Raw genomic sequence first — 16,441 nt, forward strand, 5'->3', positions numbered from 1 at the left:
TGACACATCCTCGTCGTCGTCACCCCTGTCAATATTAGCTTCATGACAGCTCGGATCATAACCGAAACCGCGATTGTTTCTGCTCGACCATGATTACGCGGAGTCGCCAAGTAGGTCATAAACAAGCGACGGACTTGCTGAGTGCATGCCGACAGGACGTCTATGAACCTGTCTCCGTAATTAGTCGCTCATGATGACACGGTCTCTCCAGCAACCGCTGCAGCGTATTGTCATGAGAATTCTCCTCGCCTTGACTGTCTCGTCTTTGGAGAGATTCTGAAGCTTTCCGGGACTCCGTGCGGTAGTTTTCGGGAGAGATTCCCAGCCGAACCAAAAGAACTCGACTCCGTCCGTCATGGAGAATATTCCTCTCAATATTCCGAGTTTCATCCGGAGGGTCATTCCGACAGGGGGCTCACTCATATACATGTATTAGGGCGTGCACAGGTTGTCATCCTTCTCGGTCGCCGCATTCCGATAATTCAGATAGACAATGACTCCAGCTAGCGTTGCCAAACCATCATTTCGCTAGGTGTCGGTGACAGACGATTGATCAAAAGTCTGTTATTTGATCGAGCTCCGCTTGAAAGATTTCTCGGGTCAATGATGGAAATACCAAGAGACCGTTATAACATCTCGCAAGGTGTTGTTCTGGTTGTATTGAAATTAGTTTAGGCTGGGCGTGCCCATACCCTGCCTGTTGTAAGTGGGCTAGAGGTTCGTGATCCGAACAGACCTTATTCCATTTGCTCGGCTGCTCGCTCGCTCGGATGCCAAGCTGGCTGTCTTGCTCGCTGGCGCGAAGTTGGCACACGCTTCGGAACAGCGACAATCGTTCATGTAGCTCTCACTCGCAGAGATGCGAATCCAACGGGAGGTTGACGTCGCGCTTCATCTGGGAGGGAGGAAATGTCAACGATTGAAGTCTCCTGTTTATAAATACTTCGCGGACAGCTGAACGTCTTCGGCAATATCATTGTCTTGGCTGTTCCAGAGCGAAGACCGAAGACGATGGTCAGGTGCGAATGAGGATCCTTTAAAAAGCGCCCCAAATGAGCCATCGGGACGAGCTCCTCAAGCGGATCCTCCCCAGACAATCAGCGGACTAAGTTCGCCAGATACTCGTATTCAAATGGACGACTTGAAAAGAAAGAGGTAGATATAGAAAAGGAGGAGGCGGGGAAGAGGAGAAAAAACATTGCGGAAGCCGAACACAGTCATTCGACGAAGTATGCGATCGTTTTGACATCCGTATACCCTTATTCTTAGAAGATTGTCATGAACGCTCCCCAGAGAAGTAGAACGCGGCTTCCAAGCCTTCTTCTCCTTTGTCTCGAGGAAAAACGTCGAGCGAGTTGGAATGCGTTCGTTCACTGGGTACACACCGTCGAAAGCTTCGGATTGCACTAACCGAGTTAGATTGAGTTAGTCAAGGGCGAGCGGGTGGGCAAAGCAGGACGAAAACAGGGGCTGAGCTTTCTGTTTGTCCTCTCATCGTGTCCTCGCTGGGCCTTGAAGTCGACACGACCAACACACAATATGAGCTATGCAAGAAAAGACCAGGGAGCTTTTAGTTGATTGATCTGAATATGCCTCTTCTTTGTGAGCCCTTCTCCGACCGGCCCCCGTCTCTCGTTCTCGCGTATTCCCCCTTCTCCACTCCTGCTGCCTGTCCCACCTCTACTGGTGGACAGTCGAGGAAGGGATCTGCGGAGGATCTCCAATCCGATTAGGCAAGTCCACTCGTCCACATTCGTCTTGTCCTGATGTCTTACCAGTATTGACGTTCGCTCTTTCGCTAGCTAGCTGGCGTTGAGATCGGTGAATAAAATGAGGCGACCATCGAGGATTCTCAGAGCTCCGTGGAAATAATTTCTCATTGATTGTTCTTCTCTGAACATATCGAAGACATCACAACTTTCCGATCGGTGCTCAGAGGTTAGTGATCCGCGTTGCGAGACAGTGGTGAAGCATGGGCGTGAAGTGGCATGCAAGCGACACGATCAGCTGGGAGAGTTGACTGACCACGTGGCCTCGTCAAGCGACGAGGCTTTTGTGCAAAGACCTTCGAGCAGTATCCAAAAGCAGAGTGAGCAAAATGATAGGAAAAGGAAGAAAGTAAGTCAGCTGCTTGTCGACCAAAAGAAGTAGATTCCCGATAAGCTCCGGATTGTTTCGGAGCGCCCGCGCTGGTCAAAAGCCACACCGGTGTCCTCGCGTCAGAACTACCCCGCCAGGGATACAGAAGCTGTCGTTCATATCTTCAGGGCCGTTCCTTTCCAGGAGTCGATAATAATTGTCTAATTGAATTCCGAAGGAACGCTCGTCGCCCGAGGATTATCGACTCTGTGCCGCTCTTTTCGAGGAGAACGCGCCCAGAAGCGTGTTGAAGAGATCATATTGGACTCGACTTGATTTCCTTCCAGAAACTATTATGCCCAGTGCACGAAGCCCGTCCGTTGGCTCCCGCTCGAGAAAGGGTCCACATTATCTCGGAATCTACGCCGAAATTCCGCTGATCTGTAATCGCAGCGAGCCATGCTCAAGGAAGGGCGAGCCTATACCGAGCCGCCTGAATGACGGGATATGTAGTAGGCGACATCCCGAGGCTCAGAATGTGTGTTTCGACGGAGTCGAATACCGAAGCAGTGTTTACGGGCCCGAGTAACAGAAACGAAGGAGGGGAATCGATGTCGGTTTTTTCGCCGAGATGATGCTGGTTGGTCATAATAGTAAGAAAAAAATGGAAATCGCGGCCATGTCACGAATCTGATCGGTGCGAGCTCCCCCAGCCAGCTACGGGGAGCGCAGAGCAGGAGTCCGCCCCTTGATTGGCGAGTTCTCCGCGAAAAAGTCGATGAGCACAGAAAAAAGTCGAAGAGAAATGCGGCTCCTTGCACCCGACCTCCTGTTTTGCTCCGCGCTCACGCGATTCGGAGCCGTCCCCCTGACGTCGTCTACTCCATTCACTCCTGTACTCAATTCTCCATTCATTTGCTTATTCATTCTCAGAAAACATCATCGATCATGTCCATCGATGTCGATTGCCTCCAGCCGTGCCGCCGCGGATAAATCATTCGCTGCTTCTGCAGGCAACTGCTCCCATAGGGTCTGACAATCGTCTCCAGAGACCTGAGCCTCCTCGAGCTCAAGCCTGTTCGCCCGCCCATCTCAAAGCATGATTGCGTGTTTTAAAAAACGAGAGCGAGTCGGCTCACTCTGTCAATGGAGGGCGGGGGTCTGGAGTCTGCATAACCCGTCAAATTATGTGTCGCTCGGAAATCGACGGCAGCAGCTCAAAGCATGATCGTGCTTCGGCCAAATGTTCTGTGAAGAAAATTCTTTGTCTGCGGCGAGGACGAATACCGAGTGTCCTCTCTCTGGACTTCCTGTCTGAATCTCGAGTGTTGTATCGTTTGGAAATGCGCCTTCATGTATTAGCGTTTTTGGGAACGCAGGATTATCGAAACATTTTCAGTCGGATTCACGAAGCGTCTGTACAGCTACAGGACAAGCTGACCGGTCGGGCAGACGAACCAAGCCGCCACAGAACGAGCGGCCGGCCGGCCGACAATCCGGAGCTAATTCAGGTCTTTGCGGGTACTTTTTCTCTCGGACGGAACGCCGAATTTCAGCAGCGCCACATGATGGGAATATTTTCTGAGCAAGATTTCAAAGAGACGGGGAATTCTCACAAGCGATCCCAACGCTGTTCGTTCGTTTGTCCGACCGTTCGAGTTGTGGACGATGTTTCGCAAGGTTGTCACCCGAACCCTCAGTCAGCAGACTTGGTTTCTCGCGTTTCTGCGCGTGACGCGAGCGTGAGAAGCGACCGAGGGCTATCAGGATTCTCGTAAATTTACGGAATACAACTCTACAAAGAGGTCACAACTCCTAGGGGGAGCTTCTGGGTTCGCTTCTCAAGTTAGCTTGTTGTGGTTGTTGGCGTCCTACGAACACGATTAGGAAGCTCTTCGAATCCCTTTCGTTCCGAGTGGACTTTCGGCCTGAGCTATTCGAGTGGTGGGAAGGTAAGCCCTGCTGTGAGCCTTCGGTCAGTTCGCAATCTTTCCGGAGAGAGCGAAAGAGAAATACGAGGAAAACAGAGTGCTGTGTCTGGAACAAAAGGAAAGAACGACTGGATCACCGTGAGTCGGCGCGCACTCATTGCCGTGGGAACGGTCGGACGGCCTCAAAAAAAAGAAGGTGCCGTTGTGTCTAATTCCTTTCTTTCATTATTTTTCTCATTTCCCTCCGCTTTCGAAGAGCTTCCGACCAACGAATTTTCCGCAATAGCTCACGAAAGCGGACGATAATCGTGGAAGTCTGCCATCTTGCAATCGGTTCTTCAACCGTGTCTCTGAATCCGTCGTTTGGTACATTCAGAGATGGTCACCAAATCACTATTTGTTTCAGAGTGTTATCGGTGATGATGACGAGCAATCCGTTATCCTTCGATTTGCGTCTGCGGTCGTCGGCGGCACAAACGGCGTTCCCTACGACGTGGATCGAAGCTACGCTTTCTAGTCAGTAGAAGGAATCGTTCATTCGCGGAGCGGCGAATCGGTGAACTTCAATCGTGGTGATCCTCCGGATGCCTCCGAGACGCAGCTGAGTCGCACGCGACGGAGACAAAAACAGCTAAAGTCTGAACCGCGAGGCCTATCCCTCAAGTTTTCACCTGAATAGCAACGAGATACTTTCGTTGGCGAGCTTCAATGGGCCGAACGTTCGAACAAAAGTTTCAGGGAGAAGCAGAAGCCGTCGGACCAGAATTACCATCTGAAAAGTAGAACATCCTTCGAACGAAAGCGAGCTAATTATGAAATGGTGCGACGCTTGTACTCCTCTAAGCGGCAGGCTTAGTGACTGAATGAGCTGTGAGACTTCGAATCGCAAAGTCGCCTTCTGATGAGTTCAGCGAACGAGTGATGAGCAAGTCACACAACGCAATTCACTCGGAAAAGGAATCACACACGATCGATGGGCCAGTCTTGAAGAATGTCTCTTGACTCTCCTCCAATTTCCAGTCGCATCTCGGCGAGAGATCAGAAAAAAGCTTTCCCTCCCATTTTATTTTTCGTGGGAATGAATCGCGTTTCGAGCTGAACATTCTGCTCCTTACCTGAAGGAAACATCGGTCCGGGAAAAGATAATTCGCGGATCCGAACACTTGCATGAGAAAAATAATTACGACATTCACATTGACTAGATAGCTTGTGGGAAAAATAAAAGGGAGACCATTTCCTCAAAATTGCACATCGGAGGGCTCATTTGTCTCGAGGCAAGGTGTTAGCAGCTGAATCAAGGAGAGCTGTATCAGGCGCGTCTTAGAAAACCAGTTGAGATAAGGCTAAGAAATGGCTAAATAGTGGTTTCAAAAGCCCTCTTAATTACAGTCACGGATTTCGCTCAACTTGGCGGAGTTTATATCAGAAGGTGAATGAGAGCCTCGATTCCTGAAATTCAGAACAAGCCGGGCGGGAAAGCTTTCGGCTGAATTCAACGTCGGCGTCAAACACCCCCTCGATTACTGCCAAGAATTTTTGCAGAACTTTCAGCGGAGCTCTTGTCTAGAATCCCACGGCTTCATGATTCAGTGAGCCATGGTTTTCTCTTCGTCGATCACGATGGCACCGAGGATGGATCCTGTCCCCCAAGAGGTGTCAATGCGAGCGTCGCTCTTAGGCAGGATCTGAGGGATAATTTGTGAGGGATAATTTTCCATAAATCTCAGGAAATCATGCCGCATTTTTATCGGGAGCTTGCCTCGTGGATTTGCTCATGACTCATGACTCATTCGAGTCAGAAGTCTGCTTGTGCGCTTCAGGCTGGAGGCATTGAGCACTGATCATCAGTCGCCTATCCTAAGCATCATCGTTGCTTTATTCTGTATTTCGAAGCGTTCGGGTAACCCATACGAGACCAGCGCATCTTGTCGGTCCCAATTCAGGCTGAATCGAGTACTTGCCGATCTTGCGTAGTCGCAAACCGACGACTTCATTAGCTGAGTGCTGAATGCGGACGACCGAGGAGCGAGCATAGACGCGAGACATAAATGTTTATGACTCCAGAGCGACGACATTAATTCTTTATGGGTCTGCGAACCGCACAGAGTGCCACCGTTCGTCAATGCTCCAGAGCCTCCTGTTGACTTTTCGCGAGCTCCGATCTCCGCTGTATCTCGATCGAATGCCCCAGAGCTTCCCGGACCTTTTCTGTCGACCCGTCGTTCTGACGTTCTGGGCAACCTTATCCGAGGAGATCAGGAGTCTGAGCCGCGAGTCCTGCGCTGACATAAAGGGAAACGCACATCATAGTGCTATAGTGCTTTGTAGTGTGATTCGTTCGGGGGAAGGGGCTTCCAGATGCGTTGCGCTCTTGAGCGGCTCCTAGCCGATCTGATCATAGGCTTAAGTTCACTGGATTAGCGCTACAAACAGTGGTCTGTGGCTTTCTCCGGACTCGCGACCTGAACCCCACCGGATGACGGACGTCCGCCCCGCTGACGCCCGGTGATACTCCGGGTAGGCAGTTGTGCAACATCGCTCGCCCTGGAGGGCATGAACGGATACTCATAAGCGGCATACTCAGCATAAGCGGATGAGCCATCCTTGCGGAGGTCAAATGGAATCGTTATCGAAGATTCTCCGGGAATCATATCGATCAATCATAGATCGTCCTCCGGGGCCTGAGTAATTCCACTCAGCTTTTGTCTCGGGAGACACTCGCTTTTGTGATTCTATTCAAAACGCTGTTGTAATATTGGTACTTCCATCATTCTGCAGAAAGAGAAGCCGTTGACCGATTTCTTCATTTTAAATTCCGCGATTGCCCCCGGCTTCCACCAGCGAATTTCTTCCCTCTTTATGTATGAACAAGCCTCCCTGAATTTTCTAAAATCGTAATCGGAAGCTGATGATTCATCGACTCAATTCTTCGGAGCATGCGTTTCTCTCGACTTAGTTCCCTATTCTTTCCGAAAGGATCGTTTTCGAATCATCGAACGTTCAATCGGCTTCGGGCTCATGGAGACTCGGCTATATCGTCGACCTGTGGGTCTTGGCATCCGTGGGCGAATCTCCTTCCTAAATGACTGCAGATTTATCTCATTCCCTTTAGGCGTGTCGACTGACGGGCGATATACAGTCGCGGGCTCACCGCCTGAATTCGCCCAGGAGAATCACCCCCTACGAGAGCAAGACTGGAGTCGTGCGTGAGATACGAACTCTGGAAGTTCGACTGCAGGCCAAGAATATCCAGTGTCTCTAGCGAGGAAGAGTCGCGCAGAGGGCTATCGGCCGCGCCGCAGCTGTCAAAATAGTGAACATTAAGATAAGCAAAGCTACTCCGTAAGCCGCGGCTTCTGTAGGACTGAGCGCAGCCGCGATCGAATTGGCTACCGAGTCGCGGTAGCGAAACGAAAGCCGATTCCTCCCACGCCTAATGAGCGACCTAAAAACTCTGACGATGACCACATCATCGTGCTGAGTGCTTGATAATGATGGGGATATCCCCCGATCTGATTGCGATTGGACTCGATCAATGCACGCTGCAAAGAGGAAAGCGAGTCAAATGCCACAAGTAAACGTGTGTATTGAGTCCGACTTCGCGTGTCGTCCACCGGTATCCTCATATGTTAAATAAATAGATATTCTCATATATATAGTGTGTAGATAACCTTCAAAATATCATGTACCTCGGCAGTTTGGAGGATCGCCCCTGCTGTGTGACCTTCTCGGAAGTCGATCAGCGTACGTACTGTGTGAAACGGGTGTGAAACGAGGATTGGATAACTCGCCTCAACGGTGCCGCGAAGAATGCTCATCGAGTGAAAGCTCCCACCAGGGCTTTTGCTCGTGGAGCTGGACGCGGTGCCCATATTTGAACTAACAGTAAAGGCGTTCTGTGAGTATGATGATGTCTTGACATCGGGTGTAAGGATATAAGCGAACAATCGATTGAATCGACGCGAGCGTTTCAAATTTCGATTGACTCCCTAACGACAAGGAGGAGATGTTCCCGAGTAGGCTGCTTTGCTTCCGCATCCGATACTTTCTATGGGAGCTCAAGTTTTGCATTGGGTGATCGGAGCGGAATCACGTAGCATGAGCCAACCCGCTTGCGGCAATGATGCTCAAAAGAAAACAAAGATAAAAGACAAACGCTTTCGATTGCGCGGGGTCTCCTCATGATATGCCCTGGCAAGATTTATCGATTCAATTCAAAAGAAACAAAGTACGCTCCCTTAGTGGTTGTCGCAAGCGGTGTATTCGGGACGAGTCCGGCTAAAGCGAGCGCCATCAAATCAGCCTGCGCGATAATTCCGTATCCATTCCGATTGATTTCGCCGCTCATCGTTGAAGCTGGTGTGCGCGCACGTAGAATAGCTCTTACGGCGAGCGTGATGATTGAATACATTTTTTCCCTTCCATTCTGACCACAAGCCTCATCGGTCGATTCGTCGAGTCGCCAAGCGGAAAACTCCTCAAATGTACAGTGAGAAATTAGGCCAAAAATCTGTAGCGATAAATTCGTTCCAGGACGGAAGCCTTTTGCTGGGAAAAGGATTCGATACAGTGCCCGCTTTCCCACCGCCACCAGCACGAGCAAGAGCACACAGGCGCGATCCCTAGAGCGGCACCTCGAAGTGCGCCAAAAGTGGCGAAGGCGACATCCCCAGTTAACATCATAATCGTTTCAGATTCTTCTCAGTCAGTTGTAAGCAATAACAGATCGACATCTGGCTAAATAGCTGAGGGTGTGGTACCGCCACCACCGATGGTGAGCGCTGGTCGATGGTGCCGATGATGGTCGCGGCTGCAGCGGCAACGATGGTGGGTCCTCGAAGGCGTGTCCCGGACGAGTTTTTCGACCGGAAGACGAACGAAGCTGAAGCCTTTTTTTGGGGTCGTTTTTTAACGGAGAGCGTGTCAGCGAGCCGCGAAAGAAAAAGAAGAAAAGCCGCCTCGAGACCGTCGGTCGCCTGAGAAATTCATCGGTCCGACAGATTATAATCAAAACATATACGGTGTGCTTTCGCCGAGTCTAGAACAAAAGTTAGCATCGGGAAGGAGCTCGGTGGGTCCGCGACCAACGCCTGTGCGGAGCGGCAGGCGAGTAAGCGAGCCAGCAAACGGACGAGTCACTGACTGACTGACACAGTAGATGGCATTTATGCTAAGAGCATATTATTGGATAGACTTTGTGCCGGAGGCTGACACGAGTAATGGCCAGATTTGTATGTAAATACATTTAGCAGGCGGCCGCGACGGAGCAGCTACGGCGGCCTCACGCGCGAGAAGAACTTCGAGCAGAGCGAAAACAGCCCATCGCGCGCTCGAGGGCATACATGGCGACCGCTCGCTCCCCCTCTCGCCGGCTCTCTCGACTCCGTGCAAGCGACTCTTTGTGCCCTTTTTGCGAAATTTCACTTTCGCTCCAAACAGGCAAATAGCTCGACGTTCTCTTTGCATTCAGATCTCGGTTGGGCCCGATGATTTCCCAGAGTCGGGAGTCTAGCTCGACCGAAGTAGCTCCCCGACGTCAAGGAATACCTGGCGTAATTCTTTCAGGTGGGCTGAAACGGACGCCGTCTTGCGGTACGAAACGTTTCGCCCCCGTCTCCGTTCGCTCGCAGCCTGTCCGATAGTTCTTCAAGTATTCTGAAATAAAAATGGAGAGGAAGGATGAAGATAACTTATCGAAAGTCTGACTAGGGGCCAAATCCAAGTCAACGGAGGTATGACTACGTCATCACAAGACCTACATCGCGAGAGCTGCGTATAGTCCGGTCCCAGCTCCGTCACATCCATAAGTTTTCCGAGACCGGATAGGCTTCAAGAACTACACGTTCTATGTTGGTTGACTTTTGAGGCCAAGAGCTCGGATCGAGGGGCCATATTTCGAGCGGAGTCTGCTTGTACCGGAGCAGGTGCGTCATCTCGAACATTATGCTGCCATCGAGAAACGATTTCGAGCACAAAATCGGTCAAGAATCGAGTGCTCGAGTGCCGGTGGTGTAGCCAGTGGTTTCCATCTTGGCCTCCTTTTCGGCCTATTTACCACAAGTCCGATCACCCGGAGGCAACTCTGGCCTGCAGCTTGACTCCAAACCAATCTGATGTCGGTTGCGCGAGTTCTTCACGACGACGTTCAAGCTCGGTCGGGAGAGCCTAGTATGTTCCTCGCCGAATGCGACGTGTTTGTTTCGTGGCTGAATTTCAGATTCGGCTCGCCTCATCGAGTATGTCCCGTGATAATGAAGAGATGGTGCTTGATATCGATCGCGGGCGCCAGAACTCGGGATGAGCAACGCTGTAGAGGCTCAGCATGTTTCTTGGATGCCCGAGGCTCCAGCCATCAACATCAGCTGAACTCATCTTTCCATCCAAGGAAAAGACTCCCTAGCGGCCGTCGCAGGCCGCAGAAGTGATCGAGATTATTGAGCTGGGAATTGGAGAATATGTAACTCTCGCTGGCAGCAGCAGAGCCGGCAGAGGCGACCGCAGAGGACTGCTTCGGGGGCAACGATGGAAGTCGTTGGAAGGAGGAATCTTCTTTCGCGAGAAATTCTTTCGCCGTTCTGGCCTCGGTCATTTCGTACGGCTATGCGATAAAGCCTCCGATCGATTCGGTCGAAGGAAGGGTTCGTTCTGCTCCGATGACGTCTGAAATTCGAAGGACGATCCATCGACGGGAAAAGTGAGTAAGCTCAAGCGGGGCGCAATTTCTTTCTACTCGAGCGAGGAACGACGGGAACGCGCTTTTCAGTCAAATCAACGGCAGACGTATTCGAGAGAGTCCTGCAGGACACTCACGAACTCGTTTACCTTATCACATCTCGACGGTGTATTTTTTATTCGTCTTCTCTTCATCCCCTTCCTAGCTTCGTCTCGTACGTCATTGTGAAGTTTTTTCAGCCAACAATCATTGTCCCTTTTGAAGGCGCCTCTAGGACAATTCATATTCCTTTCTTCCTTGTGTCCTTTGCACCTTCTCAAAGCAAGTACGTTCATCACAAAGAGTAGATGGATAGATGACGGACGGAGAAATGGATGACAGTGTGGGGTCGCTCGTTGCGGATTCCTCGGCGACGACGTCGAGAGGAGAAAGAACCCTTGAATCTCCTCCTATCTCGCGACGCTCCCGATCAAAGCAAATGAAGGAGTGTTGATGCAAATTACGAACCTGTGCGATGGGAGCAAATGTGGCCGCCATGCGAGCGCTCCGGTGCCATTGATGTTGAAAAATAACCGAGTTGCCACCGACCCGTCGCGTCATATTTTCCCTTCCTTTTCCGGTTCGAGTTCGCCTATCCACGGGAGCCGGCGAATCGAGGGGACTACATCCAGTGGCCGTTGCCCCATGACTGCCCTGTCACGCTTGTTGATAGGCTGCTCAGTCGGTAAGCTGAGCACCTTCGCGACATGGAGATAGAAGAATTTTGCTCCCAGAAGGGAACTCTTCAATCCGAGTGAGATAAGGTGCCGCCGTCCGCGCACGCAGACTCTCGTTTTCGCGCGGAGGACCAGTCTAAAGGGCTACTGCTCCACTGGTGTGCTGGCTGGCGGTCGACGGGGAAAAAGGGCCTTATTCATTGATTCACTGACTCGCTTAGCGGCGCTTTGTTGATCGGTGTCAGCTTCTCTCGTCGGCCAGGCCAACCCTGCGTCTACTCCTCACAAAACCTGAAGGGAGTGTACCAGTTATCTGAGCGTGCGTGTGTGTGTCTCTGTCACTCAACGCGAATAGAGACAAGCAGGGCATGAATATGTCAACAGGAATTGCTTTCAAGATTTGCTCGTCTTATAACCTGATTAGACACAAGCGGGCGGGGGCGACCAGCCAAGACAGACATTCGCTCGCAGAGACCTGACGTCTGGCTGGCTGAGAACAAGAGAAATACTGATTGGAAGATTACTCTTTGTGTCAATCCGATTCGCAATCGATGTCTTCCCTCCGGTACAGGTCCTCTGAAGATAAGCGTTTGTGCGCAGGAAAACGACTCCGAACATCCACCTCGTTCTCTCGAGACGGATGCTCAATCCGAGCTGCGGTCTGAGGTGTGAAACTTTTGAATCGGGAACACTCTTGAGACTAGGCAGCGTCTCCACGCGGTGGACGCATCCGAGGATGCTCGCAAGAGGATCCATCTTCTCACCGAAGTACAGATGCGTCAGAGAGATGCGGTACGTACTCAGAGTTCCCGCTCGATGGGCTCTCTCGAAATCTGGAATGGAGGACGAAATGAAGTCAAGATAATGGAGACAGGCACCATCCGATCGAGCGTTCGACCGAGAGCGGTGCGGGGCGAATCTGAGATCCGTTTTTCCATTTTCGGTGAGGGCGCTTCATTTGGAACCATTACGGACCGCCGCTTTTTTTCGTCGGGGGGAAATGTTCTGTGCGGATGCCATTATTATGAACGATCGCTTCCAAGTATGCATCGGAGCATTCCTGGTAGTCGCGATGTGCGGCGTAGGTGTCACTGACAGAATCAAATTATTTGAGTCCCGCTGTGTTTATCGGGAAGGACATTCGCTCTTGCCTCAACACATCGGGAGGCCTCGACGCAGAATTTCTCACGATTGCGGAGAAGCGTTTGAGGTGATTAAGCAGATGATACGTTCGCTTCCAGCGATAGGCTGGAGCGAGGAACAAAGGAGCACCCGAATAGCACGAATATTGTATTTGCATTTCGATCATCGGGAAGTCATTTCTAACAAGGCGTCCCGCTCCCGCCAATGGAGATTCCACGCCCTGCGAGCGATTTCCGAAAAAATCCCTCCCGAGTCCCGAAGCTATCCTCTGACCAACTTTGATGTCTCGATTATTTTTTGGATAGCTCAGACGGCTGCCAACAACTTTCCTGTCTATGGCTCCCCGATCACGTACCAGGAAACAACGGCGCAACGCCAACATGACACTCGGTAAAATCGCAGATTTATCAGCTGCTCAGATTCCAATGTGACGTCATGATAATTCGTTCCAAGTCAAGCGATTGACAGAGCTTTTCGTTTCCTCAGGAAAAATCCCTTTCAACGCCTCAACTTCCGTCGTGGAATTAGCAGGATTAAGAGGCATGCGACCCCGGGTGGGAACCGGGGATCTCAACAGTTGCTGATTCACCTGTATCCGTCATTGAGATAGACACAAGGCCAGCTTCTATCGACGACGGACCGAGCCCCGGGTTGAAGGGACGCTCCCCCCGCTGCTCCGACCGCTACGAACAGCGACATATGAATGGCTTTGGTCTAGTTTCCCACATGAATACTTGGTGCTGGTCTACACGGTGTCTATAGCCACCTTAGCCACCGCAACCTCGCTCATCCCACACCCGCACCATATGGTGCACCTTTCGATCGCATCAAATATTGACTGGATCAGACCACCTCGCTCGTGCTCGATAGGCAATTAATTCGGAGTGACTCAAAGGCGCCGCAACGAGCTATCACTGACTACTAGAGCTTTCGCTTCCTGCTTTCGGAACCATATCCATTGGAATCTTCCTGGAATTTTGGGGATTATTCACGCCGACTGGGGTACACGGTCCGCAGGGGAAGCATACCACCCCAGTCGACGAACTTCGACATTCAGGTTCGAAATTCCTGGTGCCAAATAACACGAATCATCATTCCACGACTACACAGAACGATGCATATAGAAACATTTTAGCCGAATAGAACGAGAGTAGTAACAGATGATCAAGCTCCCGAATTTATGCTCCACAGGTGACTCGGAGACCCGAATGGAGGCAGCTCCTTTCCCACGTGAATATTTCATCCTCATGCTCGTCAGACGGTCATCTCGAGTTCAGAGCGGAGGCGATCCTGTTCCGCTGCAGGGGAGCCCACGGCGAAGGTGCTGATCGGTAGTGGTCGAATCAGCGATACGTGGCACGCTTCTCCGGAGGAGTATGGAACAAAATGCCGTCACGTAGATTCGGCGTAGACTGGCGAAGCAAGGTAGAGCTCGAGAGCTGTGAGAACGTTTCGAGGATGGGAATTCGTCGTAGGATTTCTCCTCTTCCGATTCCCTGTTCGAGAGGACGTCGATCTTGCGAGCATGGTGTTCCATGATCTGAGGAAATCGAATTCTCCTAAGATCTCTACCAATCTCGGAATCTGGTTGAGCTATTCGACGGAGAGATGAAGGCTCAATGGCGAGGTCACGAACACGCATAGGGCGGACCGAGCGATAGCAGAGAAGTTCCACGAGACTGGTGAATTTACCGACGATGGGCATCAAGCTTTGCGACTCGAGTGCCAGTCTAGAGTCTAGAGAATTGAAGAGAGCAAGAACGTAAAAATCTGGCTTTATTCATTATCTTGGTTGGCCTGCCTCTCCTAACACTGCAGCCTTTCTCACGACACTTGTGTACAAACATTTCTTCCTCATCTGAATCTTGAAAGAATCGCTAATGCAGCTGAATAATCAACAATATCCACAAACAGATCCGTCTCCCAAATTGTCCGGAGCGTCGGTTAGGGTGATGTTCTCCCTGTCGTTTTTTTTCGTCCACAGACCCGGTGTGTGCAATATCTGCGAGAAAGAGAACTCGTTAGGTGAAGAACTTGACTCCGGGTTAGAATGGGAGATCCAACCCTGATCCGTCAGGACTCGTCATCTACTTTCGATGATTCGCCTATATTTCGCGGTACTCACTTTCGCTACGAGCTCCTCGAAGCATCCGGTGACGTTTTCAGACGTTCGAGCCGAAGCTTCCACGAAGAGCATTTGGTGTCGACGAGCGTAACTGATTCCTTCTTGTTTGGTCACTTGCCGCTGCTCGTGTTTATCTACTTTGTTCCCTACGAGCATTTTGACAATGTTCTTGTGGGTTGCGTACGTCTCCAGCTCGATGAGCCAGGAATCAAGTTTCTCAAACGATTCTCGACAGGTCACGTCATAGACTGCAATAAGCTCTGCTTAATCATAGAGATCGGATTTTCATCCGTCAGCGATAGGATGAACTGGGAGACGGGAGCAGCTGTTGGCCGCGGATCATTGTCAACTCACCTAGCACAGCACCTTGAGCGCCGCGGTAGTAACTGGCAGTGAGGGTACGGAAACGTTCGGATCCTGCGGTGTCCCAGAGACTGAGCTTCACTTTATTATCGAAAACTGTAATTACCTTGGACTTGTGGTCGAAACCAATGGTGGAAGTCAGCTGGGTGTCAAACGTATCCTCGACGAAGCGTAACAAAAGGCTGAAAAGCGAAGAGACAAATGTCGGGGTTGGGATAAAGTTGAAGTCGGGAAATCATTGTCAACAAGTTAGACGAAGACTAGTCACGCAGTATCCGGCAGCCTCTGGGTTCCTCCCAGAGGGTAACTTCCCGGAAGCTACGAAACTCGGATACCAATTTTCTGGCAAGAAGTCCGAAATCCGCGAGCTTCGACAGACGCGCGAGATTTAACCATTCTTCGTGGAGGAAATTATGCTAATGTGCCGGTGGGCGAATGACGGACTGCATCGCCTGTGACGCATACGTGATTCCAAATCATACGTCATCAGGAACGCATGCTTCCCGGGCACGATGCAATGGTCAGAATTCTCCACATTTTTCTCGATATGAACATTGACTGATCTCTTCGCTCAATGCGAAGGGTCGGAGACCCCCGTATTTTTCTTCCCCACTCGCGAATAGGTGGCTCGCTCTCCATCTGATTACTGAAAGCTGCATGACGAGCAGAGAATTTCGCAAAGGCTCATTCTCTGCCGTATCACCGCAAGAGCAGTATATTGGGCTCGTCTCGAAGTTTCGGTTCGGGATCACTCTTTCGATCGATTCCCCCCGAGCTCCGAGGTGCAGATACTCTGTTTTCAATTTCTGCGCGTCAACTCACCAACTTTTACCGACATCTGCTTCACCTATGATGAGAACTTTCAGGGTTGTGATCGCCTCCTCCATCCTCGCGGTGAGTTCCCGAATAGAAGAAGCTCAACTTCACGTCGGGGAATCACGAATCCAAAGCGGAACTACCTCTTTTCCACTCCTCAACACACATCGATTCTGGTAGTCACATAAGGATCTGCGTCAGTCTGTTGGCGTGAGAGAACTGGCGCCAAATTTCAAATACCTCGAGTCCTTACGCTCGGAGTTCCTTATTCTATTTGGAGCTTGTGACAATCACTACTCCGGCATAGAGACGCTCGAAGCCATGAAAGCTCATCATCAAAGCTCTGAGCGCCGAAGCTTTCGATATCGGATGGGGGCTCAGAAGATGTCAGAGTTGAAACGACTCGATTGAAGCTTGGTTTATTCATGTCTAAAACTGCGAACAAGTTCATGCGCTTTACATCCGGAGAGATTCACGGAGAGCCCTCGTTCTGAGGCTGCAATCGGCTCAGGGCGAAATCGTTCCATTTCATTTCCTGCTCCTTCAGGGTTTCGTGAGGATTTCCGTTGTCTGGTTCAGGATCGGGGAGTTCTTC

General features: G+C 50.9%; 1 protein-coding gene across 1 annotated transcript; it reads right to left on the reverse strand.

Annotated features, from left to right (window-relative positions):
- Nucleotides 1-14,305: 14,305 nt before the first annotated feature.
- LOC100906852 (ras-related protein Rab-18) lies at nt 14,306-16,050 on the reverse strand. Its single transcript, XM_003745056.1, has 4 exons — nt 15,853-16,050; nt 15,022-15,212; nt 14,668-14,915; nt 14,306-14,544 (listed from the first exon to the last, which is right to left on the reverse strand). Exons 1-4 carry the CDS (start codon nt 15,915-15,917, stop codon nt 14,437-14,439), a joined length of 612 nt encoding a protein of 203 aa, XP_003745104.1. The 5' UTR covers nt 15,918-16,050; the 3' UTR covers nt 14,306-14,436.
- Between the last annotated feature and the right edge of the window lie 391 nt (nt 16,051-16,441).

Source organism: Galendromus occidentalis, unplaced genomic scaffold (genome assembly GCF_000255335.2).
Source record: "Galendromus occidentalis unplaced genomic scaffold, Mocc_1.1 scf7180000077477, whole genome shotgun sequence".
Taxonomy (NCBI): Eukaryota; Metazoa; Arthropoda; class Arachnida; order Mesostigmata; family Phytoseiidae; genus Galendromus; species Galendromus occidentalis.

Excerpts from the sequence above, each read along its gene's own strand:
- LOC100906852 (XM_003745056.1), bottom strand. The coding sequence starts at position 15,917 with ATGGAGGAGGCGATCACAACCCTGAAAGTTCTCATCATAGGTGAAGCA. Across the intron at positions 14,916-15,021 it reads CGCTCAAGGTGCTGTGCTAG|TCTATGACGTGACCTGTCGA; the intron begins GTGAGTTGACAA and ends AGCTTATTGCAG. Across the intron at positions 14,545-14,667 it reads TCGAGGAGCTCGTAGCGAAA|ATATTGCACACACCGGGTCT; the intron begins GTGAGTACCGCG and ends TCTTTCTCGCAG.